The sequence below is a fragment of the Corvus kubaryi genome, unplaced genomic scaffold (assembly GCF_017639235.1).
Source record: "Corvus kubaryi isolate FWS band 111438036 unplaced genomic scaffold, C.kubaryi_AGA036_p1.0 split1-131, whole genome shotgun sequence".
NCBI classification, from domain to species: domain Eukaryota; kingdom Metazoa; phylum Chordata; class Aves; order Passeriformes; family Corvidae; genus Corvus; species Corvus kubaryi.
Genome location: NW_024582073.1, coordinates 17,958,415 through 17,977,544, shown reverse-complemented (window position 1 = coordinate 17,977,544; position 19,130 = coordinate 17,958,415). Strand labels below are relative to the sequence as shown.

General features: G+C 49.3%; 1 protein-coding gene across 1 annotated transcript in view; it reads right to left on the bottom strand.

Moving 5' to 3' along the window:
* Positions 1–17,894: 17,894 nt before the first annotated feature.
* NKX3-2 (NK3 homeobox 2) overlaps positions 17,895–19,130 on the bottom strand; it is a 2,039-nt gene continuing 803 nt past the window's right edge. Inside the window, exons 2-3 of the mRNA XM_042053378.1 lie at positions 18,933–19,127; positions 17,895–18,468 (exon numbers count right to left, since the gene is read on the bottom strand). Of these exons, the coding sequence (XP_041909312.1) occupies positions 17,990–18,468; positions 18,933–19,127 (674 nt within the window). The 3' untranslated portion in view covers positions 17,895–17,989. The remainder of the gene's footprint in view (positions 18,469–18,932; positions 19,128–19,130) is intronic.

The following is a 19,130-nucleotide window of genomic DNA, read 5'->3' as shown; positions in this document are numbered from 1 at the left end:
AGCCTCAGCACGCCTATTTGGGAAGACAAGTGCAGTAATCTCAAACATCCACTTTCCTTCTCCTTTTCCCCAGCTTTTTTTACTGTGCACAACAATTGCATTTGCTTTTTATCACACAGAAATCACATTTCCAGTAGATCTAACAGCCATCTCATTCTCCTTTTAAACTTTTAGCTATTAAGTCTCATTTTCCCCTGAAGATTTAGTTGCTAGTTTCCAAGTGCATGACTTTGCACTCTATATGGCTGTATGACATCAAGGGTTTCAGGCCACAGTTATCCAGTTCTCTTGGCCCAGTATCTTGAGTCTCTGCTGTAGCTTCCCAAAATCCTCTTACCAGTTAATCAGCTTGATCCTGCTTTTTTTGGGCAGCTCATTAAGAAATGCATTACACAATGTTGCACCTGAAACTTACTGCTCAGGTAGCCCACCCCCTGCAACCTGATACTTCTTCCAGTAACATCCATTATAATCTTCTCTTTATCTAAGTCTCCCATCTTCACCTTATCTACTTATTTCCACTTTTCTGCCTTAATGTGTAGCTACTCTTCATGAAAATCCACATAGTTTATATCTACCTATGGTGGGTTGACCTTGGCTGGATGTCAGGTGCACACCAAAGCCACTGTCACCCCTTTCCTCAGCTGCCCAGGGGAGAGAAAATACAATGAAAGGTTCATGGACTGAGATAAGGGCAGGGAGAAATCTCTCACCAACTACCATCATGGGCAAAACCAGCTTAACTTGGGGAAATTAGTTTTATTTATTACTAATCAAATCAGAGTAGGAAAAAGAAATAAACCCAAAACTTAAAACACCTTTCCATCACCCCTCCCTTTTTTCCCAGGCTCATCTTCACTCATAAATTCTCTAACTCCTTCCTCCAAGAGGTGCAAGAGGATAAGCAATGGGAGCTGTGGTCAGTTCATCACACACTGTCTCGGGGAGGACCCCTCACACTCTTTCCCTGCTTCACCGTGGGTTTCCAAGGATCACAGCTTCCTTCGAGGATCTGCCTGCTCCAGCATGGGGTCCTCTAGGGGCTGCTGGTGGATCTCTGCTCCACCATGGACCTCAACAGACCACCTGCCTCTCCAGGGTCTGCACTACAGGCTGCAGGGGGATAAATCTCTGCTCTGGTGCTTGAAGCAGCTCCTTCCCCTCCTTCTTCACTGACCTTGGTGTCTGCATGTTTGTTTGTCTCACATATTCTCACTCTGTTCTTCAGATGCACTTGTGCAGGTTTTTCCCCCCTCTCCTTAAGTCCTAGAGGCACTGCCACTGTTGCTGTTGGCTTGACCATGGCCAGTGGCAGGTCCATCTTGGAGCCAGCTGGTATTGGCTCTGTCGGACATGAGGGAAGATTCTGGCAGCTTGTCAGAGAAGCCACCCCTGTATGTCCTCCCGCACCCCCCACTACCAAAACCTGGACATGCAAACCCAATACACTGCCATGTCTAAATTGCCCATGTCTAAGAAATCTTTCAGCAAATCAACTGTCACATTAATATGACACATGAAGTAAACCTGTGTTGCAATGCATCCTATTTTTCACTTGCCTAGAGGTCCTTATTAACATTCTTTTTAACTTTGAACTATATGCCAAAAGAAATCCCTTGGAAATATGTCAATTAAAGCCAGAAATATGTCAATTATTAAAATATAATTATATAATTTAATATATATTTAATATATATTAAATTATATAATTATAATTATATAAATTATATAATCTATCAGTCTGTGAAGACTGTGTGAACAATTCAGAAGAAGACAAACTCAATTTTCTGAATAAATTCTTAATTGCAAATGCTTTTTCAAGACTCCCATGATAGTGAATATATCCCTTTCAACACTTTTATGATCAGCTTCCACAGCAATAACTATTCACTATTGATCTTCATCCAAGGAGCCGTACACAGATGAGTTGAATGAATCTTGACATTGGAAACCCACTGCAATCCCCTTTTTGCCAAGTCTAGATGACCTGCTCAAAGTCATATATGTTGTCAGCCTCAAAGGCAAGAAAAGAGCTCAGAGTTTCCTACTTTGACCTCTCCAAATATACTTTTATCTCCAACATTAAACTGCAAATATTATAGTCATGACAGCGCAGTTCTGTGTTCACTGGGGCACATGCCAACCATGCTTTCAAAGTGCTCAAAGCTAATTAGTTCCCTAGACTCCTAGACTTTATTGTACTGGTCACTGTAGAGCATCTACTCCTCTGCTTCTCCACTGCACAACCTCATCTATAAGTACTTGGCAGCTGGAAGGTACTGATGATCCAGTACAGTTGTCTATCATATTGTATAAAATTGTCTCATTGTTCCTTGCTTGTGCCCCATGACTGTGGCAAATTACTTTCCTTTTTCCCTAGATTGCAATTTGCAATTTTTAAGGAACAAATATGATCTATTGGCTGTACCTGTGTCCATCACCTAGGGAACTGAGATCCTCATGTCTGACTACAGATTTTAGCTGCTGTGAATATTCAAACAATGCAGTCAGGTGTATAGCTCATACTGGGGTTATTTGATGTACACTTTCCTGTGAAACTTTCATGGGAGAGGTAGGTTTGCAGTGACTGCAGACACCCGAGACTGATTTTCTTGAGCAGACAACTATTCCAGTCCAAAATTATATATGTGTGAAATATCTGTGAAGTGTCATTTAGTATCTTCCAACTCAGCTATGTCCTGTCGTTAGAGTCTGTATAAGATACAGTACTCGAGAGGATGAAGCCTAGTGTTTCCTCCACAAACCAACCAGCCAGCTATCAGCTGTGCCACTTCATTGCCATGTCAGCAAATAAAGGCAAAGTACTAACCACCCTAGTGTGCTTCTCCAGAAAATGATCCCCATCTGAATAGTTTAATGTAACATCTTAATCAGCTTTGAAATGTCTTCTGTGCCCAACAGGCATGCGTGTCAGTACCCGCTGTGGCAGAGGGCTCTGACTGTGCTCGGGACCCAGCAGCTGCAGCAGTTCAGGATGTCACCATCCACACCCCCTCCATGGTTTGCTACCACCATTGGCAGCAATGAACGTGCACCCACACCTCACCCACACCACAGCCTCACCTGAGCTCATCTTCATCAGCGACCTGAGCCATGACTTGAGCAATCAAGCTGGATACAAGTCCCTCCAGCTACTTCAGCCGCTGTGACATCCAGCAAACTGGAGAGCTGACGTCCTGGCTGGGAGCTGGGCACCACAGTCCAATTCATTAGCTGACCTGTTGTAGCTCTAATAAACATGCTTTCTTAGGCATTATTTATATCATTTAGCACAGTAAAGTTCTCAGTGTCAATGTGTCTCAGCTGGAATGACAAAGAGCTAATATTTCTGCTGGTTTTTCTGTATGTCTTTCTTATTGCACATGACAAACTAAAATCACAACTAGCTCCCAATTTTCCATAGGGGAATTTGAGCAGTAGAATTACATCTCTGGGATAACTGATTTTCAAACCCCTACTTTGTATCAATTTTCTTCTGATGTGGTATCAAAAGTTGTGACTCACTCAAACTGTTTTTCCTCAACACTAGCTTATGTACTTCCAAATAAATTTCTTCTCAGTAAACTTTACGTCTTGAGGGCAATTCTATTACTGATGCCAAAACTGTAGGTGGTTCTGATGGAGATGAAGTAGTTTTGTGGTATGATAATCTCAGATCTACATCGAGCCAAACCATAGAGATGTATTAGCAACATGATAAATATAGAATACTAAGGAAGAGAGAGTTAAGAGAAGCACACCAGGAAAAACTGAACGAAAACTGTGACAGAATTTGCATATCTAATTCTGTACTCAAGTAGACCAAGAAGAAATTAAGGTTGCAATTAAGGTTTTGAGAACATGCAATTATTACTAGTGAAAGATTATGTATTATTTTCTGTTTCCTGAGAATTCCAACACATATACTTTTAACATCTTATAATGGATCTGTTTCTGTTGTTTTTACCTTACTTAGGTAAAATTCTTGCCAGTTAATAACACACTCAAAATAATATTCAGTTTGACAATATATTCAATTAATTGAGAGCTTACTCAGCTTATTACATAAAGAAATACTATAAAAAAAAATCTAGACTGCTATGAGAATTGAGATTCAGACTTAGAATTAGATATGGTGTCTAATCCTTCTCACCGTTCAACACAATTTGAAATGTTTGAAGTGATTTTCTATTCTTACTTGTAACTAGAATACATGTTTGTCAAAGGAAATATGATATTTGAGTTGCTAGTGTTCCTTTTAAATGGACCAATGTACACCCACAGACAGACAGACACAGACAGTATGTATCTGTGACTGCTGGAGCACATCAAGTGAAGTGGCTGGATTTTAGATCCCTGCTGGCAAACACAACCTGTTGGATGCTGTGCAATTCTATCACTTCACTTTGGTTCTTCAGTGGCAGTTGTAATCTTCTGACAAAAAGAAAAATTGGTCTCATAAATTTCTGAGCTGTTTGGCTGAGTTCCTGTAATCCTTTGCCTATACAAAACTGCCTTCTATTTGAGCTTTGTTATCCAGTAAAATATTAGCAAAGTTCTCCACTGATCTAACTTTGTCATGCAAGAGCTTTTCCAAGATATTGCCTGCTAGATCTCAGCTTTAACTGGTAGGCATTAATATGTTTTAATTTTCCTGAATCAGGGAATGTCTGTCTCAAGAGCAAAACAAGGATCCTTGAGCCAGACTCTTGCACTGCACATGCAAAGAAATTTTTTGAGATCAAAGGAGAAAATCTGGCTGGTCTGAAGGGTGATATCACTGCTAATCCTGTTTTATTTTCTGCCTGGTGAGAATGAAGAGCAGAAAACTTTATACAATATACAATGTAAACATAACAGAGGGCATGAGCCTGTCAGCCTATCATTGACACGAGACATGCAGACCTGGATCCTGAGAAGGATATTTTGTGAGCAAAGGCAATAATGAGGTTTTGAAAAGCACACATTTAAGAGTAGTGGATGCTTTAGAGCTGTGCTCCTACAAGTTGTGATTTAAAAAGCTGGAGGCTTCAATCTGAACCACTAAAATTCAAAATGACAGAAACTTACAAAATTTTATTGCTCTGCAGTTAATAAAATTTACATTTACATGCTGTCAGTTTGAAATGCTGAATAACTCATAGTTTAGAACACTGAACACCAGTTTGAATTACTCTTCAGTTCATTGCTTCCTACTTACAGTCTTTCTCAGATACCCAGAATAATCCTTCCATCACACACTTTTCCTATCTCTCTTAGTTCATCTTTGGCCCCAAAAATATCTTGACTTTGAAGGAAGGTCAGGGAAAGAAATGCATCTTGTTGCCATTAAAAAAAACTCAAACAACCTAGGCATAATGAAAAGCTCCCTTTCTGCTTGCTTAATGTGTTAATATAAGAATATTAAGGCCAATATACCATCTACAGCTTGGTTGCTCTGGCTGTTTGGATTTTTTTTCGTTAATTTACAGACTCAATTATGCAGACTCTTAACTTCACAACATTAGTGGGTGAGAAGATAGATGGTTAATGAAAAAACACAGAGTAGGAAACTTCTGGTTTATATGTATCTTGGGTAACATTTTTAGAAGAACAAGGATCAAAGATTGTAATTTGAAGAAACTCTCAAGACAGGAATAAATGTACGTGACTTTAGGGCACCCCTAAAAATTATGGGATGGCTAATATCCCCACAATTCTGTGGTCTGTTCTAAACCTGAAATATTAAGCCAAATCTTTGGCTCTATATAATAAAAACAGATTATCTAATGGTTTCCAGTGGGAAATATGAGAAAGAGCATTCATAAAGATTCTGTAATAGTTATGAATTATAAAGACTTCCTCATTTTCAGTATGAACTGAGACCCCAATAGAAACTGTTAGATATTTATTCACATGCCCTCAAAGGGACTGCACATGGACATTTTTAATTAACATTATTTGCAAGACCTTACTCAAGTTGTTCATTATTAATTTGACATGTTTTGAAGTCCTGACCAGAAAGTTTTCATCACTTACTCTAATGACATCATTCTTACATGATTTTAATACTTTCAAAGGGTTACAGTGATTTGCAATCTCTACTTATTTTAATGAAGAAAGAAAACAATGTTTAAGTAATCAAGGTCATAACATTTAAAAAAAAAAGTCAGGAAGCATAAAATAAACTTTGGGTCATTATCTTTAGCATGCCATTAGACCTTCTCTGTAAGAGAAAACAAGTAAAAATAAAGGCACAATTTGACAGCACTTCTGCATTTCCAGAGATTCCCATTTTGTTGCCATTTTGCTCTTCTCTTTTCAGCTGCCCAAAATGTTTTGACATTTATTACTGGATATAAAACAGGTATATCAACTTCAGTTCACCTCCATCTGTCCTCACTGGCCAGATGTCTGTGCCCATCAGTTCAAATTATTAAGATAGGGTAAAATGTCTTTTCCTTGCCTCATTTGAATGCTTTTCCTTAGCTTTTCTCTCTCATGCAGTTTTAGCTATTGAAGCCAAACCTGCATGGTGTATCTGCAGCGATTTGTCTGAGGTTACAGCATTGGAAGCAAAGGCAGAAAATATGCAGTAAAAATATGCAGAAAAATATGCAGAAAAAGTTCATGTTTGTGTCTGCAAAGGATAAATAAATTCTACTACTTTCTTCCTAGAGAATGGTAAACATAACTAGAAGAAAAGCACCACTGAAGAGACCTGAGAGTACCTGAGAGTTGTACCATGATAGAGACAGAGAAACCTCCTCATCTTCATGAAGATCTGACAGGCTCAAATATGCTTAAACTTTGCTCTTTAGCTAGAAGCTAAAATGCTGAAATTTAGCCTTTAAAATAAAACGGGCGCTTGGCACCTCCCTTTGAAATAATGTGTTTAACTGTCTCAGCTACCTTTTATGTTCACAAATAAACATTTTCGTTGAAACTGATTTCGTAAATAACAGCTGGAACTGTAGAACACAAGATGGCAGTGTCAGACGCCACGTACCAGCAGGGGACTGTGGGATGGTTCAGCGGTCTGTCCCGAGACAGGGGACAAGCAAGAAGCGCTGAGGTCTTTGTCCTTTCTTTAATACCCCTGTGGAACAATTGCTAGGAAGCGAGGAGACCTTTCTGTTCCAACAACACCTAGAAAATACTCTGCAGAAGGAATAAAGATACAGTACCCTCTGCAGAATAGGTTTTGCTCCACGCAATTCTCTGAGATCTCCAGATCTCAGAGATCTGGATAAGGTGGTGTGTTAAGACATAAAGTAATATGTATCTTACAAAGTTATCAAGGAAAAGGAACCTTCTGTCACTGGAACAATGCTTTTCTTTCCTTATCTAGCAAAGAATGAACACATAGGTTTTTTTTTTTCTCTCTCTTTTTTTTTTTTTCTTTTCACAAATTTACATACCACCAGTCTCTAGATCAATACACATAGTGAGAGGCTAATCTTTGTCAAAGACATACAGGAAAATTAATTTACTAGTTCTTGAATGCCATGGTGTTTTTTCTGGTTTTAGGAAGCTCATTATAATCAATAAGGGCGTGCATGTGGAGGCCAGAGTGGAGAAGGTGCGAACGTGGTCTAAACCGTGGCAAAAGCCCCAGACCGAACCTGCCTGAAATGGAGCTATCTGATTCCAGACACCTGGCAGAAGCTTTAGGGGAAAATAAGCTTTAAAGACCCTTTAATCAAACCTGTATGCCCAAATCGAGGGAAGGTCATTAGCAATTACTGTTCTGCTGAATTTGAGGGATTCTTACTGGGGTGTCCATCATGACTTTCTCAGTACTACCGAGCACCTGAACCCCAGTCCCGCTCCCAGTGAGGGATGTGGGTCTATTCCTTTGCATGATGCAGTTCGGACCCCCAGTCTTGGAACTACGGGATCCCCCGGCTGTGTGTTGGGCCCCGCCCAAGCACGGGCCGTTTCAGCCCAGCCTGCCTTGCCCGGGCGAGAAGCCCCGCTCCCGGCAGTCAGGCGGTACCTGCTGACACGCAGTCGATCTGGCTTTTTTAGTATGTACTGGGCTGGTGATTTTTTTTCCATCATCTTTACCTTGAATTCGAGGGCTGAGAAAGTATTTTGTTTAATTCTTGGGGAAAGTACAAAAATACCTCAGACGTGCCTTGGAAGTTTAACTGGAAATAAACCTCCTCATCAAAATACCTCGCCGGGAGCCGAGAAACCTCAGACAGGCAATCCCTCTAGTCCTTATTTTAAAGTATATTGATGGCTAAATCCTTCCACTTGCTCCGTTAAAAAGGCTGTGAGAACCCATTTCCTGCTCCTCAGCTGTCCAAAGCGGGGGTCGGCGTGTTTGCCCTTTGCGGGGCCGTTTTGCTGTGGTGGAAGGTGCAGCAGGGCCGGGGCAGTGCCGGGCGGCGGCCAGGCCGGATTCAGCACTTTCCCGACGATGACAGTTCCCTCTCACCACACCGAGCAGCGGCCATGGCCCGGCGGTGTCCCCTGCCCGCATCCCTGTCTCGTCCCTCCGTCCTCTCGCCCCGCCGCGGCCGGGAGCCGCTGTGTCAGTGCCCAGCGGGGAAACGAGTCCGTGAGTGGGTTTTGTAGAAGCACTCGGGGGGAGCAGCCTGGGGACTCATCCCACCAAGGGTACTGAGAAGGCCCCGGTAATGCCCCGACGTTCTCCGATGTGTGATCCTCACCCCGGTAATCACCAGCCCCGTCTGTCCCACTGGAAACACGCGTGTCTGCATGACCCTGTCTGGGCTTCTCTGTCACTCTGACTGCTCATTGGGCTGCGTCAGGGAGCATTGCAATGCGGGGGAGAGTAGCACAGGCTCAGGATCTGGCTTTGTCCGTGTCTGCCCGTCCTTCCAACTGTGACTGGGGTATCCACTGTCGGTTATTCCTGACGAAGGAAATGTTTCATGTGACTCTTCGAAGGTTAATGCAGCAGAAATACTCAGGGTTTTAAAAGCAGACGATGCCTGCCTCTTTATAGAAAAGTGAAATTTCTGCCTTGCAGCACTTGGGCACGAATGTTGTGCCATCGACGTTGCAGTGGCGCTTCCGTCCTGCGGGGATTAAAGTCAAACAACGGCGGCTTCATTCGTTTATTCACAAAAACAAAAACGAAAACAACTTAACAAGCAAACAAAAACCAATAAACCAAACAACCCCAAAGAAATCACCCAGGGTGAATCCTCTCACTTCCTTTTTGACAAACGAGACCCAGCGCAGGGGCTCATCTGACCGCAGAGAGAGTGGGTGCCCCGACGGCCGGGCCGAGTCGGGCGACCGGCGCTGGGGCTGTGACGGAGGCGCGGAACTGCCGATTCTGCTTCCATTGGCTGCATCGGGTCCCACAGAGAGACCTTACATCGGGTGCATCTAATTTCTAGGGGACCTGCGGAGGTAAATACCCCAGGAAATGTGATGGATGCAATGGAAATGCACTGCGCACCCTATTTGCAGCTGAACCTCCCCATCACGCTTTGCTGTCTCCCACAAAGGACAGTTCAAGGCCATGGGTCGTGGCGGATCGAAGCATAAATACACGCGGGTTTTCCTGGCTGCGATGGTGATAGGAGAGGCGGGAAGGGAACAGCCCGCATGGGCGGCCCTGGATGCCGGATCAAGCCGCTTTCCAGCTGGGATTCCTCTGAGGCGTATGAGCGCCTCGGGGGCGAGCACAGCCCGGCTGCCCCGAAGGGCGCCGGGGCGGGGAGAGGAGGGCCCGGCTGCTCCGCGTGGGACTCGCTCCTGCCTCCGCCGGCCCGCCCCACGGACACCCACGGCCGCCGAGCTGCCGTCCGGGGGCTTGCGATGGCGAACAGCCGAGCTCCGGCGGCCTGGGGAAGGGCCGGGGGTGCCGGGGGGTGGGTGGCATCCCAGGTGCCCCGCTCAGAGGAGAGGGGCTCGCTGCAAATGTCATCAGGGCCCCGCTCGTTTCAGCCACATATGGTGGGTGGATTTAGGTGTCAAAAGCCGGCGAATTAGAAATGGTAATTGTCCGTCATTATGGGTGAAACGCGATCTATCACAACAACTGGAACATGTCTGGGCGCTAGCAAAAATAATTTGAATGATTAGCGATCATTATGGATGTCAAGCCGCGTCCATTAAGTTGTATGAAGAAATTATCCTTGACGTGCGAAATCAAACTACAAATACACAGGCCTGGCATTGAGAAGACCCTCCCTGCCGGGCCGCGGGAGGCCGGGAGCAGCCCCGCGGGGCGCTGGCAGGGACTGGGAGAGGCACTGGGACTGCTGCGCTGCCGGGGCCGGGCCGCCGGGCGCTCCCTCTCCGCTGTCCGCAGCGGCCGGTGACGAGGGCTCTGCCGCGAGCTTGCATGGCCCTGCTCACGGCGAGGGGACAAGGGACAGGCGCTCGATCGGTCAAAGAAGGTTTTGCAGGGAGCGGGAGGCAAAAAGCAGAGAACCGGGCGGGATGCGGCAGCGATGGGAGGTTGTCCCGAGCAGCCGGCCGGCACCTCGCGGAGGTGCAGGAGAGAAAAGATGGGGAGAGCTTCTGAGATATGTCTTCTGCCAGGCACACGCTGCATCCTCCGTAGCTGCTCCTGTCCTTGGCATGAGGGGATGTCCGGGGATCCGTTCCCCTGTCCCGCGGGGTGCAGCGGCCCCGGCCCCTCCGCGCTCTCCAGCCCGCAGCCGCTTTCCCCCGCTCGCCCCCGCCGTGCCTGCCTGGCCGAGGGCTTTGCCACCCACTGACAATGACATTCTTCCCGAAGCGAGGTCGATTTACAAGTAGCTTCCATGTTGCAAATCTTGCATATATTATTTTCTAAGATAAAAATGTCGGGCTTTTCCTTTTAAAGTTCGCCCCGTACAGAGGGCTTGCAATAGATATTTTTTCTTGCATCTTCGTTTCTGTTCCTTCTTTGTGAAATAATTTGTTCGCAAAAACAAAGTGGTTATTTCAGTATCTTTTGGAGGTATTTTGGGTAAAACTATGTTATTGTGTTCCCACGAGCCATGACCTGACACGGACACGTAAACACAACTTCCCAGTGGCAGCGAATCCACGCAGCAAAAAGCAAAAGCTCTTTGAAGAAGAGCCGAAGACCGAAGAAACCCGTCTGTTTCTTCCAGACATTTATTTTTAATCGGGAAAGTTAGTAAAATTTCAGACAAATCAAAGGAACCTTCAGAGTTACTTGACAAAATCACAGTCTGCACCCGTGCAGAGTGGGGTTTAGAATTAGCAAATGAGCACGTGTGTTCTTTTCTTGTTCTGGTCGGTGGGAAAACGTAGTGTGTCCATAGAAGTTCCCCCTTTGCCACCATTTTTCATTTTTAACTGAATAAAGAGAACCGCGAATCATTATTATTATTGTTGTTGTTGTTGTTGTTGTTATTATTATTATTATTACTAATATTAGCTAAGTAAAGACTATTTGTCTTATGTGGTCAGTGCCGCCGTGCAGAACAGATTGGCAATGCCGCCACCTCGGTAAATCCGCGCACGACACGGAGGAAAACGTCTCCGCGGCTTCTCGGGGGGGTCTTCGGGGCTGCGCCACCCCGCAACCCCCCTGCTGCCGCCCAGTATCGCAGTAGAGTGCCAAAAGGAAAGTCCCAAACACGACCTGTCCCTCGCTTTCCCCTCCTGAGCGAAGAAGCCCGGCACAAACTCCGCCACCGAGTCCTAGCTCTGCCGACAGCCGGCAGAACCGCCTTCCCTCCCTCCCCTTCCAGCCTATCCAGCTTTATTCGTACACTTTGCAAATATGTATTATTCCCGCAAAAGCCAAAAATAATATTAGTCCTCTCCACGCGCATTTCATCCCTAATTATCACTCGAGTCCTCTGCGACACAAAGCGTTTCTTTGGCCAGTTTAAGCGCAGCGCAGATCCGTGGGCAAAGTGATTTACCCCGACCCGGGAGACAAACAGCGGGGGTTTCACCGTCGGACGACTTTAACGGAGAGCGGATCAGCGGTGCCGAGCGGGGTCCTCAGACCGCCGGAGCCGACAGGCAGAATAGGTCTCTGTAGCAGCGGGCAGAGGTGTTTTTCAGAGCCGTCACCCCCTGCAGGATTTGCTTTCCCCACAGAGCAATTTAGGAAACAGCGCCGTAACCCGCGCCCCCCCGACAGCGGCTCCTGTCCCGCGAGCGCTCGCCCCAGCGCCGGCCCCAGCCACCCCTCTTCCCGGCGGTCGGCGCCCCTGCTCGCACGCTGATACCCTTCAGGCCCGGAAAGCTGAAAATCAGACCCGTCTTTGCCTTTCCACCCGTTTTATGGTTTTCTATCATTCTCGTTCGGTGTGGAAGCATTGTTTTACTTGTCAGTCGGCCGTGCATGAAAAGGCTGCGTGTGGCCTTCCTCCCACGCTTCTTTTCTTTTTTCCTTCTTTTTTTTTTTTTTCCTAATAAAGAAAAAAATGTTTGAAGTACCTATATACATTTTTATTATTATTAATAGATTTATCCCTACGCTGGTGGGAAGGACATCCTTCACCAGTTCTGGTGGCTACCTGCACCCTTTTGGAGACAGCAAGGTAGTCCCTGAGGGTCGCCTTCTGCGCCCCTTTCTGTCTCTCCCAGAGCCGAGCCACTGCTGCGGGAGAGGAGAGACTTCTTGGCTCAGTTTCTGTTTCAGCAGAGGATGGATGTGTTGCTAGCTGCCATTAGTGTCCTTCGGGAGCCCAAGCCGTGGTCTCTTTGCTACCGAGTCAGATTTTAGGCAAGAAGCCACAGGCGCACCTGAGAACCCCAGAACGGCTTAACCTGCAGCTCTGCAGCCACCGCTCTCCGCTCTAATTTTTTTCAAGGATCACCCCGACTACCGCCAGCATCACTTGGGATGGTTAACACCTCTAGCGGCTCCGGAATGGGGCAACAGGCCTGGGGAAACCCTGGAGAAAGAGCCGGGGATTGTTCTTCAACCACCCCAAGGGCCTCGGACCGAGGAGCCAAACCCCTTATCCTCTGCCACGATTTTCCTCTGTGGGCCGTAGGACCTGCCTAGGAGGCAGTCAGGGAGGTGTCTGCGGCTGTGGGTGGAGAAGGGCAGCCCTCGTCCATGGCCTGCCCCAGGCAGCGCGACATCCCCCTCCCGGGCCGGCCCGGGCGTGAACTCACCCTCTCTATCCGCTCCATCCCTCCCTTAAAAAAAACAACGAACAAAACCCAAAACAAAACAAAAAACCCACACCACAAATATTAAACGTTCTAGGAAAAGGACAATCCCCACCTGCGGGTAAGAGTCCACCCTCTCCCGCGGTCCCTCGACAAGGAACCGGCCAGCCGCGGTGCGGAGCCGCCCCGGTGCGGGTTAATGCGGCTGCCGGGGAGCAGAGCGGGGCGGGGGTCCCGCAGGCGGCAGCCCTAGTGGGGCCGGAAGGCCCCGGACAGAACCTGCCGTCCCACCGGCGTCTCTGCTCGCCTTCGGAGGAGGGAGCGCTGTCCCGGAGCGGTGCAGTGTCCTGCCACTGACGGCCGTGACACCCGGTTGGGAAACGTGTCATTTGCTCCCTCGTTATCCTTGCTCCCCGGGTAATTATGTTGTTTCCCGCAGCAGCGGACAACGCGAAGGAACAGTCCGCTTTCTTGCGTCTTTCGGAGAGGTTGGGAGAAGTAATGTCTCCGATTATGCGGCCGGGACAAAAAGACCTGCCCTTTATTTTTCCCATCACCTCGGGAAAAGCCAGGTTGCTAGATGAAGCCACTTTGGCAGTGCCCTGGATCTCCAGAGGCCGCGGGGTCTGGCTTTCCGGCCGTCCGGAGGAGCACCCCTGTCCTTGTCTTAGGAGCCCTCCCAGAGGAGCGGCTGCTCCGGCGGTTTGGTGCTACAGACCCGGGAGAGCCGCTGGAAAGGCGGCCGGGATTCCCTGTGGCCCCGGCACGGGGCTGCCCTCGGGGCGCGTCGCCGTCCCACTGACAGGAGAATTGGAGCGGAAAAAAGCCTGCCAAAGCCTGCCGGGGAGAGGCCCTTAACCTCCGGACACCTTTGGCCCCTGCTCCCGGGAGCCCCTGGGAGGCTGGGCAGGTGCTGCACCGCCGGGGGGGCTGCCTGTGCCCCGGTATCTTCTGCTGCTTCTCCTCATCCCGGGAAAATGACGCTGATTTCTACCTGAGTGTGTTAGCGTGTGTGTGTATGTGCGCAGGGGGGGGACAAATCTACGTGGTTTCCTGTTTTATTACCCTGCGAGCGAGCGGGAGGTAGCTAAATATAGGCAGCCTCCCGGTTGCAGAGTTGGACTCTGCGACTGTGCGACTGTTTAATACACAAACACAAGCGCCAGTGGAGACATATGCAAAGATATACACAATTTACATTACATTTCAACAATCGAATTTCTTGTAGCTGCGGTATTTCCCCCCTCTCCCTCTTGTCTTTGCAAGAATTTTTTTTTAAGACTAGAGCTTGCCCATGGTGAGATGGAAAATGACTCCCACGCCCCTGTATAGATGCGGGGTTTGTGAGAGAGGCCGAAATTGGGACACATTGTTAGGGAGATTATTTTTACGTTGAAGCCGTGTATGTGCTGATGAGCTGAATGTGTGTTTGAGGCTGTATGGAGAGAACATGTTAGAGCCCAGGTTTTGCTGATAACTTAAACGCCGAAAATACAGAGTAATTCCTTTCACCTTGGTATAGTTACACGCCTGTTACTGGGGATTTTGCCATTAAGAAAAGGTAAAGGATGCAGAGAGTTTGCTTTATATTTCAAAAATCAAAATTATAAAGAAAAATAGGAATAGAAATGCCTCAAATTCCGGAAAAAATCCAGTTAAATTATCGATTATATTTTTCCAATATCAAATACTGACGTTTCTCAAATGTCGGATTTTGTCAACGTCAAAAGAAGACACTGTCGATGCATAAATATTCAATATTAAACACCAATACTAAAATTCCGGGCAACTTTACTCAGATCAACTTTTCCAGCAACTTCTATCTCGAGTAAAACGCACATCAGTTTTACCTGATTAAAAGGAAAATAGTTTGACACTTTGAGTCCGTTACCCGGTGTTATAACCTGAGGAATCTCGAATAACCATCGCTTCCCTTTCATATCAGAAGGTTCCCTAGAGCACTACATCCTTTAGCAAGCACGAATCAAAATAATACAATACGATGACCTACAGGGAAAAAAATTAAGGCTTAGAAATAGTCCGCTCCCTCGAACAGAGAGCCCGACAGGAACCATAGCCAGCTTTGCCAAAGCCATCCCCGCCAGGGACAAAACCTCCGCTGGTGCGAACTGTCCCATCGAACCTGAGACGGGAGTCAGCGGCTCGATGTCTTGTACGGGGCTACAGGCAGAGAAAAAAGCAAACTGCGAGGCAGCAGTGGCACATCTTTACCTCCTGAAGTGTACGAGAGCCCAGATTCTGCCATCCAAAAGTTTCATTTTCCCAGGAAGGAAAGTGTTGGGAATGTCGGAAGGAAATAGTTACAAAAAAAAAAAAAAAAAAAAAAAAAGAAGAAGAAAGAAGAAAGAGACAGGCACTTCGGGATCGGGCCAAATAAACGTCAGTCCTCCTGCATCTGCCAAGGGACCACTACAAGGGAACACTCCTTTCGGCAACAGGACCGCCAACACACCCAGTGGAGCAAAACCAAACCCAAAGCATTTCCCCCGGTGTCATGACAGCTGTTGGCTTTGGGAACAGAGAGCTTGTCCCCAGCCCATGCTGGGGCTGGGGCAGCCCACGGGGAGCCACTGCCGCCCCTCTCCCTGCCGCCGAGTTCTGCTGGGGGTGCCAGCCCGGGGACATCGAACCTGCGGGGTGCCCGAGCCTGGGGACAGCGAAATGACAGCAAGGGAGGGTCGGAGTGAGAGGCTGACAGGGAAACAGCCCGGCTGCATCTTGGAGCTGCTGGCAAGCACAGCGGCCGGGAAGCGATGGGGAAGCAGGGGCTTCCTGCAAGCCACTCCGTGCCCGGGAGCCGCAGCGAAAGCCCGTGTGAAAACCAGCGGGAAAGGAAAGAAGCCGGCGGTGATGAAGAATCAGCGGCGCCCAGGCAATGCAGCCGCCTGTGAGCATGGTCCGGCCAGGGCTCCATCGGCGCAGAGAAACAACTGCAGCCACCACCGGGTCAGGTCCCACAGAGCGCCACTGCCCGGCCCCGGACCCCCAGGTGGAGCTGCCCACCCCATGGCAGACTGCCCTCCCCTTCGGGCAGTGCTGCCGAGGGCCGCAGCTGACGGGGTTGAGCCGCCAGCACCGTGCCGAGGGCCCGGGCCCGCAGCAGAGGCTTGGAGGAGATTCAGTCCAAGGAGGGAGGCTGCCCCAAGCGGCTATCGCGGCTGTGTCGGGACACAGACAACCTCGGCAGTTTCGTCGAGGACTGCGAAGCCCCCTCTCGCAGCCCAATCCTGAGCCCGCGCCCCCGGTCTCCCCGCCAGACTCCAGCAGAGAGAAAACAATTCACCGACCCACACACTTTTCCCGGGATCCGCCAAGGTTTTAAACTAGCACGGCCCGCGGTAGAGGGGCAGCAGCCTGCACCGGGAAAAGCGGTTCGAGGTCCCAGTGGCTCCTCCGACTGCACCACATCCTCACCACAACAGGCAGCTGTAAATTCAGCCAGCGATCCTGGCTCTCCGGCAGATGGGGGATCGCTCCATCCGGGACAGGCGTTACCAAAGAAGTGATTAAGGCGCCCAGCCAGAGCTCCTGGGCCCCCTCCACCTCCCATTGAGGGAAGGGGCATCGGTGCTGCACGGTACAGCCAGGCAAGGCGGCCCAGATCTGCGACAGACTCCACGATTCGCACCACCTGCCTCTGTGCAAGCGGAAAAAGGAGGGATGTGGTCTGAGCCACGGCCTGAGGTCTGCTGCGTGGAAAAAAATATCACTGGGGAAATCCGTGTCCTCTCTCATGAACGACACAAGCAGCAGAGGTAAGTGTTAAACTAAAGTTTATAAATTAAAAAAAAACCAACAAAACAAGTACAGCGGGTAGCTTACAAACATTCACAATTCATTTGTAGTAAATAATCTAGTTGAGTGCACAGTGCCATTAAAAGAGAAATAGAGGGGGGGGGGAAAAGAAGGGGAAAAAAAAGCAACGAGTTACCTTGGAAGAAAGAGACTGTAATTACATTGCTGAGCAGATCAGAAATCCCTGCCCCTGGAGGAGAGCTCTGCAGAAGAACTGTAAAAGGCACTGATGGTATTAAAGTTTCCCATTACATCGATTTCTTAAAAAGCCTGACTAGAAATATTCACATTGAATATAAAAATAATAACAACAACTTTAATACATCTGGAAAGTGCGAAAAATCCATAACTCCTCCCTCCCCGAACACGGAAAGATCTCAGGAAAAAAAGGAAAACAAGAAGTCAGGAGTTTTGATATATCTCACCCTTTTGTGACATATTTATCCTTTGCCAGGGATCATGGAGTACAGGAATAACATGGGCAACAAGAGCAGGGGGGACCTGAAAGAGGTTTCCTTACATTCAGCACCATACAAGGCACACTCAGTTTGCAACAAGTTGGAAGACCAAGGACTCAGACGACAAAAATAATCTTCCTTACAATCCACTGAGGGAGTCCTTGATCTCCTCTTTTGAGCTGCATTTGGTTTTGCGGATTGTACTTTTTTTTCCTCTCCTTTGTTTTCTCTCTCCTTTTCTCCACACAAGATCGAGTCTCTACCGATCCGAAGGAAAATAAAACACACAAACAAAAAGTCTACACCAAATACACTGACAACATGGATACCATGAACAAGTTGTGCCAAATTGCAAGAGTCCTCAGCTGGCGGGGTGGGGACAGGGTGAGGGTCAGGGTGGGGGTGGCCGAGAAGTCCTACGTTGAAAGAGGAGAGGGTGAGGAACCATCCAAAAATATTAATAATAAAAATAATAATAAAATAATAATAATAAATACTGTCCGAGGCACTGAGAGCTGCAGCTGGGGCTCTGGACTTGAGAAGCTGAATGGATGGATTCATGGATGGGGAGGTGGCAGAGGGAAGATGGGTTTTCTGGCTGCCAGTGTGTATGGTGGGGGTGTCGGTGCCGGGGGGGTATGTATGTGTGCCTCTCACTGGGTGCCGGCAGCTGCAGCGCAGGTGGACAGAGCCCACCCGGGAAGGCAGTAGTAGGGGTAGTAGTAGGATGGCTGAAGGGAGAGCAGCGAGGGCGGCCGCAGCACCTCGCCGGGGTGGTATTGTCTCTGGTCGTCGCGCACCAGCACCTTGACGGCCACCTTCTTGGCGGCGGGGGCGGCGGCCAGGAGGTCGGCGGCCATCTGCCGCCGCTTGGTCTTGTAGCGCCGGTTCTGAAACCAGATCTTCACCTGCGTCTCGGTGAGCTTCAGCGAGGCGGCCAGGTCGGCCCGCTCGGGCCCCGACAAGTAGCGCTGGTGGTTGAAGCGCCGCTCCAGCTCGAAGACCTGCGCGTGGGAAAAGGCTGCGCGAGAGCGCTTCTTCCGCGGTTTCGGAGCCGCCGCCGCCTCCTCCTCCCCCGGCAGCAGATTGCCGCACTTGCCCGCTCCGTCCTCTTCCTCCGGGGGGCTGCGATCTGCGGGCAGGGCGAGAGCACGGCGGTCAGGGCAGGCAGGAACCGGGACAGCGGCATCCCCGCTCCTCGCGGGGCCCGCACCCGCGCACAGGCGGCCAGGTGCGCTCCCTGCGGCCAGTCCGCAGCGACGGGGCGAGCGGAGAGCCCGCCAAGCCGCTGCCCGCCCCGTCGCCGGAACAGCCGCCGCCCGCAGCCGGGGCTTCTCGCTCTCCTTTAAGCGACGGGCGCTCTGGCGGGCTGCGGGCTCAGCCTGGCCAAAGGCCCTCCCCGATCCGCCCTCCCTCGCCCCGCGGGACGCGTTTTGGGTTTTCTTCTCCCCCCGACACAACCGAGCCTGTCGCACAAGCGACTGTCGCCCTGGGGGGCCGGCGGAAAGCCACGATCATCTCCAGTTCCCAGCCCTCCGGATCATGCCCGCCCTCCTCGCGCGGGTGCGGAGAACCCGCCATCGGGGCCGCCCCTACCTGAGACGGCGGCCGACATCTCGCTGTCGCTGAGGCCGGCGGCGTCCCGCTCCGCCGCCTCCGGTGGCTGCGCCTCCCCCGCCGCCGGCCGCCCCCCGCCCGTGGCTTCCGCAGGGCGGGCGCGGCCACCGGCGCCCTCCTCCTCGGAGCGCCGCTCGCCCTCGGGGTCCTCGCTGAGCGCGGAGTCCGAGTCCCAGC